General features: G+C 32.5%; 1 protein-coding gene across 5 annotated transcripts in view; it reads right to left on the bottom strand.

Annotated features, from left to right (window-relative positions):
• Positions 1-517: 517 nt before the first annotated feature.
• Galnt13 (polypeptide N-acetylgalactosaminyltransferase 13) overlaps positions 518-11,904 on the bottom strand; it is a 568,495-nt gene continuing 557,108 nt past the window's right edge. For all 5 annotated transcript variants that reach the window (XM_004835936.3, XM_087196087.1, XM_087196081.1 and 2 more), the window contains one exon: positions 518-5,727. In XM_004835936.3, the coding sequence (XP_004835993.1) occupies positions 5,587-5,727 (141 nt within the window). In that variant the 3' untranslated portion in view covers positions 518-5,586. The remainder of the gene's footprint in view (positions 5,728-11,904) is intronic.

Raw genomic sequence — 11,904 nt, 5'->3', positions numbered from 1 at the left:
TTACATTATTTAAAATGTTTAATTCTTTATGCACAACCTACTTTTATAAATGTTAAAGAATTGTGTGTCAAGCAAATATTTAAAACATTGTTGAAATGACTTCTCTCTAGCTATGACTACATGAAAACACAAAAGCTCCCCCCCAAAAAGTTTTGCTCATCAACTTCTTGTTTCTCTTGTGCTATTTTTTTTAGCTGAAAGTACAATTAGAATCAAGCAGTAGCTTATATTCATTTTTGCTCCAATTGAATGCATGATGAAAATTAAAATTTAAAAAATAAATGTACATATAGCATTAATCATTTAATTTCTCATTTTCAAAGTCATTAAAAATGGGCTTAAAATAAAAGGAAAATGATAACTTCATATAATGATAACATTATATATATATATATATATATATATATATATATATATGATGACACAGTACCACAGAAGTGGCCTTTGTCTTAAAAGAGTTAACAACATACTGCCCTGCATCACTACTATTTCAGAAGGATTTTAAAAGCACATACAATGAAAATTTCCTTTAGAGTTTATTGAACAATATAAAATAAAAGTTGGGCACAGATTTACACAAAGTATTTAAAACACATTGCTGGTGTTCATTCAACACCTTAAAATCATACAACAGCTTACATTTAATAGCAGTTTGAACATAGTGGAGTCACATCAGACACACCCTATACTGTACAGAAGAATTGCCAATCTTTTATTTTCCATATTTTATCATATTTTGGAACAGGGTAGGCAGTGGCTGAATTCTGAAACAAGCTGCTTTAAGACAATTGAATGTGTGCTGCCCAATAAAGTAGGAAATTTATTAAAGACTTAAAGTTATCAGTTATGCAGAATGTCCATTTGTGGGTGGTGACACATCCATAGAAGCTTGAATTTCTTCAATATTTTTTGTACTTGTGAAATCATCATACTTTTTAACTTAAGGATGTATACAAGTTTTGCTCCTCTGACACTGGAGTTAGCATCTGTGGATGAAATGCACATGTAGTAGCTGTGATTGTATATGATCATCATTTCACAAATGGTAAAAACAATGCATGTGAGAAGATACTCTCTTCTCCCTTTATTTTTTTCTTTTTATTTATTAGGCTGATTCTAAGCACCAATGTAAAATCAAGTTATGAGTTATTTTTACTAGAGAGCTACAATGGGAAGCTTAGAAATATCTGCTGATTATCTTGCCATCTTTGAAGCTGCATAACGTAGAAAACATCAAATGTTCACAGTTATAGATGGTCTAATTCTCTGTGCTCCTTGTAGGCCAACATTACTTTTAACTAATATCATTATAAAGTAAATGAGAGAGACTTTTTCATAAGTTGCTACTGAAGAGGCTTTGCTTTATTTCCCTAAAACTGTTTGCCAAATGATGCTAGGATATTTCATTGTTCAATAATCATGCTGTTTTCAGGTAATCTCTTTATTTTTCCTTCAGGTCTTATTGTTTACAGAACTAATTTTATTTAAGCATGAAAGATAGTAAAAATTTAAATATTTCTAAATAATCAATGTTCTAATAAGAAAGTTTTAAATGAAGACATTTTTCTCATTACTGTGCCCTTTTAATAATATTTCTGAGTGATACATTAGGTAACATTAACAATGAAGAGTGCTGGCAAAACTGCTTGTAGCTGTATAATCCCTGGGCAAACTACATTATGTATCTGGGTCTCAGGCTGATTACATAGAAACATAAAAACTAATGATGGATCATCTTTAAAGCTTTGTAAAGCTTTTGTAAAGCTTTTTAAAGATTTTAAATTATCTTTTGTCCATAGGATTGCTTGGAAAATAAATTTAGTAAGTATGAAACCATGAAAATACAATCTTTAAGGGAATGTACATATATCTCCCTCCAAAAGTCAAAAGCTTAGACCCTTAAAAAGTGGCCCACTGAACATAACCAGAAAATTAAAATTAAAATTAGTTTTAGCTTAATGAAGCAACTTATATAAGGTAGCAGCATTTCTATAAAATGCCATATTTCATTTCCATAAGGCAGGATATTTTATAATAGAAAATAACATATAGTTCATATTTTAATATGAAGGATGTTAGGAAGAAAATTATCATTTGGAGATAAAATTATGCAAATTCTATGTAAATATATTACTGGACACTAAAGTATAAAATACAAAAAAAGTACAACACTGTAGCACTTAGCAACTTTAACATACTTTTCAATTTATTAATTCAAGAAATATTTAAAGAATATTTCATATGTGCCAACAACTATACCAGATGCTGAGGATATCCAGTGAACAGAACTGACAAAGACCCTGGCTTTTAAAAGGACTTGTAGGGCGGTGGGTAGAGCTCAATGGGACAGCAATTAGCTAGCATGTGTGAAGCCCTAGGTTTCATCCCCCAGTAATGTAAAACAAACAAAAAAATACAAAACAACAATAAAAATAAGAGAGACATATTAGAGATGTATGTTGGGTTGTGGGCTCATGCAGGTAGAAGGATACGCTGAAATAAAAAGGTAAAATTATAGTTTGTCAGAAGTTCAGGAGATGCAGACAGCAAGTGGGACAATGGTTTGCCTTACTGCTGAGAGAGCTTGCCTAAGACCTAAAGACAGTGAGGGAGAGAGCTCTGTGGGGCCCAGGGAGCCAAAGATTGAGAAGGAAATTTGCTAGGGAGTCAGGGTAGAGTAAGTAAAATGTGGAATGGTAAAAGAGAGGAAGTATAGTGAAGTGAACTGTGTGTGTGTGTGTGTGTGTGTGTGTGTGTGTGTGTGTGTGTCTGTGTCTGTATAGTAGACTGGGGGGAGTGTATGGTAAGGACTATTATTATGAAGGATTTCAAATACTACTGAAGACAGATGAAAATCCATTGGAAGATTGTGTATGTGAAATGTCATAATGAAATTCATATTAAACAGAATCACTCTGACTATTACATTGAGAAAAGGAGATGAGGATTAGCAAAAGTTGCTCACCAAATCACAAACATTTTGCAAATAAAAAGGTAAGAAGTAAATCACATTGTGGATATGGTGGCAAACCATTAGCTTGTGGTTACATTTGAAAGAAAGCATCAAGAGAACTTTATAATGGAGAGAGAGACAGAGAGAGAGAGAAACACTGAGAGAGAGAGAGACGGGCCGGGGGGAGAGAGAGCAAAAGATTTTTCACTTGGATATCTGGAAGGGTGAAGTTGCATTAGCTGAGATGAGAAAGACCACAGAAGAGGATGGTTTGAAACAATTTGAAATATTTCTTAGTCTAGCTCCATAGATAAGTGATATGCAAGATGAATGCACTACGAATTTCACCATGCTTTTAATTCTCAGTACTGCAAGCATTTTTGAAAAAAAATACAATGTTAATCATTGTTTCCAGGGTTTTGAGTGATTTATATTTTATATCATTTTTTAAAGTTGTTAGACCTATCATGGCATGTATCCAAAGAGCTGAAGAGTCTCTGAAGATTCTTCCTAAATGAAACTCGACCATGAAAATCCCATATTTTCACAGTGACCACAAACACACTCTCAGTTATTTAAAATACAGCTGAAATGCATCCAATTCAGTTTCCATGAAGTAGCTATATTTTAGAGTATTTATCATTCACCATTTTCTAGGTAACATATGCATTTTGATTGATAAAAAAGTAGGGTCTGTCTATTAAATAAAGGAATTCCTCAAAGTTTAAGCTTTTTATGTTGCACATGAATATTTTACCTTGTTTTAGTCAAGATGAGAAGAAAATGGAGGAGAAAAAGAGGAAAAATAGAAAATGGAATTGTTAGAGAGTCTCAGCTGACTGGATAGGACACGATTAATTAAAAGTTGTGGGTCACTACCTCTTAGGAATTTCAGGTTCCATTCTAAGTTTGCTATAAACTTGAGTCTATATTTTGAAAAATAAAAGCTCTGACATTTAAAGTTTTATTAAAAAATTTAGTAAATTTAAGAATTCCCAGAGACCTTGGAGTGGGGGATGTCTACATTTTTAGGAGTAAACCTGAGATGTTCCAGGTTGTAGAATTCTTTTCTGGAGTTTTCTAGCAACAAAGAGAATGGAATGCCAGCTAGGAAAATGGAAAGTGTCTTTTTTACTATAAAGTTGTGTGTGTGTGTGTGTGTGTGTGAGAGAGAGAGAGAGAGACAGAGGTGTAGCCAAATTTATTAATATGTTCTATATATAAGAGCTTTATAAGTAAAAAATGAGGACAATAAAAGTGGAATCTTTTGCTCTAGAAGACACATTTTCCATCTTCCTCCCCACATTCTCAATTTCTCTGGCTTTTGCATATACTTATAATGCATAAAACTCATATATAGACCAATTTTATGAGTATTTAATATGGTGGCAAATAAAAAGCTTATTAGTAAATATCTCATTTATAGAATTTTCTTCATTTTCATAAGAACTACTTAAGTATTTTGAACAAAAGGGTTTTTAAATGGAAAGAACTTGTAAAACTAGCCTAATTATGAATGTATTATTTGAGCCATAATTTATGGCAAATGATATTTGGCAGTCTAATTAGAATAAATGTTTAATGAAGGTGTATTGAGTTTACTCTCTTAGGGATAAAATTATAGAATGATGTTATATTGCAGCAATGAAAATCTGATTGCAATATATTTTTTCATACAAAACAAAAATGACAAAAATGAACTAACTACAATATCTAAATGTGAAAGAATTGGAAATTTTGCTAAAACTCTACCCTTCACTAATGTTCTATTACAGCGTTGGTAACAAACCAGAGCATTTAGAGAGACAAGGGAGGGCATAGTTTATGGAAACAAGATGATGCTGAGTCCGGAGTCTGTGACATCAACTCTGGGAGCAGGTTGTTCTCACCTTGTCTCAGGAATTACCATGACCCAGCTACAATATCTCTTAATGACACTTGTTTCAGTTTAGCTTCATCCTGTTACCCTCAATATCTGTATAATTTCTTCCTATTTCGTTGGAATTTAACTTGCTTACTTAAATGGAATTTTTGAATTCTTTTCTTTCTTTGTTTAAACATGATGCTTTGTAAGGAATCTATGAACTCATTATCCTATTTAATATTTTCCAAATACAAAATTTGGAATGTAACATTTTGTATAATGAGTTTAGTGCTCATAATCCTATATGTAGTCCTGTTGTTGATATAGGAATTCAATATGTTTCCATGAAGTTCCAGTAGAGTAAGTTTATAAAGCAGTTAATATTTCAAAATGAAGATATTTTATAAGGCATTTACATTATTTTTTTCAATCACTGTGGCAACAAAAAATAAAATGCCTCCTCCACAAATAACCCTATGACATAGGACAATAAAGACTGTTTTGTAAAACAAACAATTTGTTTCTCAAATTGTTCCAATGTTTAGTAACAGTTTGCTATTATTCATGTTTTATTAATGTGCTTCTTCAATCAGATACAAATTTTAGTAGGGAAATAATCAAACATTTCTAAAAATGAATTATAAACTGTGTTTTAGGATACTAAAAAGAATTTTAAAACTTTCAATTCAGCAAAGTTAATATTTTCTTCTAATGGAAAGAATGGAAAAATAAAAGTGTAGACACTTTCATGGCTTGGGGCAAATGGTCTTTAAGCCCCTAAGGTCATGTTCCTCAGCAGCCATTGTTGAGATCTACTTCCACTACAGTCTTGCATGGTGGGCACCATTTTATCTTCTTCAGAGGGTTCATCGAGACACTGGTTACTGTTAACATGTCTCAAGGTGAGTCTCTGTAAGAGATAGCCAATAATCAGTACAGCCTATTTCATTTTCAACTTTACTAGCAATTAGGAATAAACCTGCTTTTAAAGAAAATCCTTTATGATATTTTAGTATATTACACTGTGTTACATTTATAAAAAACTATACACAGGTGTCTGGATTAACATCAACTGTCATGGAGTCATCATTGTCTAATACACATTTATTTGCAGATGGCTAAAGAAATTGGCCAACCTTTATCATGAGTTCCCAAGAACTCAGGCTCCTTTACAAAAGCCCATTTGTAGCTTTGAGTTCAGTTCGGGGCTACAAATATTCATAAGCTTTTGCAAAAGCTTAGTTTTCTTAGCCATGTGTAGTTCAGTAACCATTTGGTAAACATACAAATAGATGTCACAGCTGTGACCCAAATGAACAAAACTGCTAGAAATGTTCCCATTTCAAATACTAAACAAACCATAGTATCTCAGACATTCATTGTAGAAGAATGATTATTATAGTAACAAATAATTTCTCTGACTTTATAATATCCTTACCATATTTTGATCTACATTTAAACATCTTAAAATATATAAGTAAAATACAAGTATGATTTACATTGGGAGTCACAATTTGGACTTCCCAGATCCACATTTGAAATCTATGTTTTCTATGTAGTGATTACATATCATTTTGTTCAGTTTCCTGGGCAATGCCTACATCCACACAATAGAAAAAATTCCCTAAGATGAAGACAAGTTTCTTAACATACATGAGATGATTTGCTGTTATATCTTGAAAATAGAACCCCAGATAATTTTTGTTGCAAATTACCAAATTTAAGGGTAGACAAAAATCTTTTCATCTTATTTTTTGTGTTCATTCTTAATACTACATTGAAAACTGCTAAAAAACAAATGCATGGGGGGCTTGATAAAAATGACAGAGAAGCACTACTTGGACAATTGTAGTTTGTATAGATGAAGACTGAAAACACCTTGGATTACACTGTTGTGAGACATGAAAGACTGGAGAGTAGGTGGTGGTTGAGGATGCCTAATAAACAACAAACAGGAAATTAAAAAAGCAAAGCTTAGAAGTAAAGGATATTTCCAGTTTGAGGCCTTTGTTGTTGCTTTTCAATCATGGAATCAAGCCATTTATACTAAAAAATGAATTTCTTTTTTTAGAAATTGCAAAAGATAAAGAACATGTTTGATCTATTCTTATGACACCTGAAATTCAATAACCAACCAGTTTGGACAAACAAAAAAGATATTAAAATAAATATTTTTTCTAAGACATTTTAGTTAAAGTCAACTAAAAAATCCTTCATTTCTGTTACCTACCTAAGGTCACACATACATATACATATACATATACATACATACATACATACATATACATTTTAAAAAGTCACTTACCATTACATGCATTTATTAGAGCCTTTAAAAAATGTGTGATCTTTACATATATCCAGTGTGCTATTAAACTGCCAGTGCTTTATCTGAATCTGCTCACAAGTCAGAGTTATTGAATGCTTTGACTGATTTTCTGTTACTACATGTTGTAATTTTAAAAAGTACCTTAAGATTGTTTTTCTTTTTCTGTTTTTTTGCTTATTTGACACAGGATCTCACTATGTAGTTCAGGATGGTGGAGAACTCACTATGTAGCCCAGGCTGGGTTCAACCTCTAGGCAATCCTCCTGCCTCAGCTTCTGGAGTGCTGGGATTACAGGCACGCACCATAAGGACTGGTGAAATTATTTTTCTTTAAGGATCATATTGAATAAGTGTTGCTAATGATACAGAAAATGACAATCTGAGGCTGTGCGGGAAAAATAACCCTTCTACATTGCTGGTGGCAATGTAAACTATTACAACCACCATGGAAATCAGTATGGTCCCTCAAAAAACTAATAGAAATTCCATTTAACCCAGCCATTCTCCTTCTAGGTATCTTTCGAAAAGAGTTAAAAATACCATATAACAGGGAAACGTGCCCTGTGTTTATAGTAGCACAACTCATAATAGTGAAATTTTGGAAATGATCTATATGCCCATCAATAGATGAATGGATAAAGAAAATGGGTTATTTATACACAACAGAGCACTACTCTGCTCTAAAGAAGGATAAACTTGAGTCATTTGTAGAAAATTGGATGCACCTTTAGGCCATAATGTTAAGTGAAATAAATCAGACACACAAGATTATATATCACATAGTTTCTATATGAGAAACTCAAAATATAAAAAATAGCAAAATAAAATTAGATAGTAGGAAATATGGAGATTTTGCAGAAGTGAAGGAGAACGGAGACAAAAGGAGTAAGGAGGGTGAGGAAGGGGATGAAAAAAGAATTAAAGTGTTATGTGAATATACCAACTCCCCACCAAGAATATAATCATTATGCCCTGAGAACATATAACAATCCAAATAATTCAAAAATATTTGTATCATTTTTCCTTAAAATGCACAAGTATTTCCACTGTAGGGAATACTAAAACAATAAAAAACTCTCCTTCTTGATGTAATGCAGTGGAAAACCAGACATGTTAAGGTTAGATAGATCTAAGTGTGAATTCTACTCCCCAAATTACTAGTTGTGAACACTTCGGCACGCCACCAAATCATTCTGAGGCATCAGATTCTTCATCAGAAAATCCTGAGTTTTACATTAAAATTGCTTATACATATTTTTTCTCCTTCTGCTTAAAAACTGACTGTGAGATAATTAACCATGACCTCTGGGCATCCAAATAAAGATAAAATTGTTAACTTTGTTGCTAGGCAATATGGTTTATGGTAAAAATGACCTCTGATTGGTGAACTGCATCAAGTCTGAAAAACCACATCTGAATATCTGATACGAAGCCAAATTTCGGGCACTTCTCTCAGTGCAAAAACAATTTTGAACATCCCATTAGGCTCCCAGGAGTTACGCCTACTAAGTTGTTACCAACAGTGTCATCTCCGGTGAGGAGGAGGCTATTAAGCCGGTATGGCTTCTGCATCTGCCTGATGTGGATGTCATAACTTTACACCAGGCTGCCATCTGTGAGGAGGCCAACTTCCAGAAGGTGGTAAGGACCGCTGTGGGAAATGCTGCAAGTTGTCCTGCTAAGAGAAGGAACCATGGTCTCTGCCCTAGAACTCTGTACGTAGATTCGTGAAATTAAATGATTAGTGAAGCTTAAATTCCCTTTTGGGACATTGCACATACTAGGGTGTATAGCTTTAAACACTAAAATAATATATAGAAATTGCCTTGTACGCAAGTCTTTTTCATGTACAAGCTGTGGACTACTCCAACTTTCAGAATGTCCTTATCTCAAAGGTAGCTCTAATCTAAACAATTCCCCTACTGCCCTCTGCTCTCCATACTTCGATTCCCAGTTTTGTCACAAAATTCCAAACTCAGCTGTGTCCTCCCAACAATCCTTAGCTCATTCATGTAAACCAGAAACCGCCCTGTAACTTCTCATGTTTTCTCCTATGGTAATAAGATACTAGACAATGTATAATCTTATTTACTGGACAGTAAATCCTTTATAGCCTCGATCAAAAACATGGGCTTCTTTGCAAGAATTCCACACCAGTTTATTGATCTGAACTGAATAAAGATTCATTTCATTGCTTGCTGAGAAAGTACTCACAAATCACACAAGTGAGAAATAAAAGGTACCATTCTGAAAAACTGTTTATGCTGTATCACTTCACCAACCACAAAGAAATGCTCAGAAATAGTTTTCTTCATAGAAGTATTGAAAAATTACATCTTACTTAGCCTTCAATAATGTGTTTGCTTAGTGTTTCAGATTAAAATAATTTCAAGATTTATGAAGGTTATGATATACCTGCATACAGTCAAAGAATCTGAATAAAAATTATAAAGTTAATGTGTGTTTCTGAAATATCTTATTGTCCACTTATTCTTTTTCCCAGCTTTAATTCAGAATCCCTATACTAAGAGAGAAAATATTTCATGATATATTCTATCAGTTATGTTTCTGTATAGATATACTTGAAATAAAAACCAGAAAAATACGTATTAACTAAAGATAGACTAAACATTACTTAACACATGCAGTCTCCAAATTAATCAGCAGCTGAGAAGTAAAAGACAGAAAAGGAACTCCAGGGAAAAATAACACATGTAATTTTTCCTTAAGCTTTGAGATTTCCATAATCAAACATAATCAAAGCACTAAAATAAATTTAATAAATCCTATAACATAAATTTCTAAAATTATTAGAGAAAGTAATCAATAGTATTCCCAAAAATATTTTTAAAAACTTCTATTCTTATATAGTTTCTTAGTAGCCATTTTTGCAAAGCACTATCATTGCATGTTTCACAGTGGGATGATGGTGGCCATCAGCTACTTTGTTTACAGAAAGACAGGACTGGGTGATTACATGAAGAATAGTATAGGTCTGTTTGACAAAACAAAAAAAGAATAATGACGAAATGAAGTACAAAGGCAGTAATAAATCAATCATTCATGACAACATACAATTTGTACTGGATAGGAGAGGAGAAGCATGTGACAATAATTGCATCCATGGAGCTCTGGCCCGCATTCTTCAATGTCTGTCAAGCCACCTATACTCAGTAGAGGTAAATGGAGATGAGACTGAGACTATGAAGAGGGGTTTGAAATCAAATGATGAGACATTTTGGGCAAGAAATTATTTTTAATAGAAGAGATTATTTTCATAATCTATAAATAAAAGGTTCTTTTAGTACCAAATGGGTTATTTTGTGAGTGGATATTCAAGTAAATGATCAGACCAGAGAATTTTCAGTTACAGTCCTTGGCCTCCTCATGGCTTTACCTTCATCTTGAGTGGGCATCGGGGAAGAATCTGGCTGACAATTGAGCTGAAAAGCTTTGCTTTCGTTTGCCCAGTGTGGTGTTCAAATTGCTCCTGCTTAAGTTCGCACAGAGCTAACCTGGTGAATTCTAATGGTTCCACATACACACTGACATTCATTAGATATCAGTTGAAAAGTTAACGAAGGTGGAAAAAGAAACATCGACTTGACTGGGGCTCCTAACTTGAAATTTTTTTTCCAAATATAATTAAGCATTTTATTTATTTTTTGTTTCTTGCTTTCTATTTGTTTTTTTTTTTTTTTTTCATTAAGGAGCAGAAGCTCCAGAGAGGCCAGAAATCACAGCTGCCAACATCACCAAGCCCTGGGCCTGCTGTGGGAGATGCTAAATATGTTTGTTAATTTAAAACAGTGAAGCACAGTGCAGAAAATAAACACTGTAAAAATAAGGTTTATCTCTTATGAATGGACACAATCATTGGGTTTACCTTTTAAAGGATTTCTATCTTCTACAGTAAAATGGTATAGGAATGATTTATAAAGATAGGAAAGAGTAATATTTTATATGTGATTTATAAAATGATTCTGTTGGTGATATAACAGTAAACAATGATTGGTTAAGAAGACTTTATTTTAAAGCAAATCTAAATTTTCTATCCATACTCTTAGAAATTTCTAGGCTAGTTTATTCTCTGCCTTCAGTGAATTTTCTTTTTGCAATGAACTTTTCTTGGTAAATGTCAAGTTAGCATCAAAGACCTTAGTGTTAGGAATGGTGAATTCCATGTTTCATTAAAAAGAAAAATGAATCACAAAGTGTTTTTATGAAATAAATAAAAAACAAAATGATTTAGCTTAGGGAGTCAGGGTCAGCAAAAGTGACTTTAGGGCATGAGTAAAATATAAATATTTCATAGGAAATATAATCATAATATTTTCCCCAGTAATGCTTCTCAAATGAATAAACACGAAAAAAATCATAGTTTTCATTCCATATACTTTGAAAAAGCAAAAAGTCTGTAGAAAAATTAGAAATCTCAATGTTATTGAGATTTTAAAATTTATTTTTGACTTAATAAAATCCACATAATTATCGTCTCCTTTGCTTAAAATCAAAATATTATTTATTTTCAGTATTTTGTGTAGAACAGATAAAAATTATTAATATTTTATGTTTCCCCAAAACTTTATAATTTATGTATAGTTATATAGTCAATGCCACAAAATTAAATATCTTCTATTCTTATTATGGTTTTCTTTCCTATCATTAAAGTAGTCTTCAAGTACTATTAAGAAATAAAAGATTTCTATGAGATAGATCTGCCAAAATTCATTTAACTTTTATATTTGAGGATAATGACTC

This window comes from Heterocephalus glaber, unplaced genomic scaffold (assembly GCF_053883595.1).
Source record: "Heterocephalus glaber isolate CG9 unplaced genomic scaffold, H.glaber_assembly_v1.0 deba00000347, whole genome shotgun sequence".
Lineage (NCBI taxonomy): Eukaryota > Metazoa > Chordata > Mammalia > Rodentia > Bathyergidae > Heterocephalus > Heterocephalus glaber.
The sequence above is the reverse complement of the archived record's forward strand: the minus strand, read 5'-3'. Positions and strand labels throughout refer to the sequence as shown.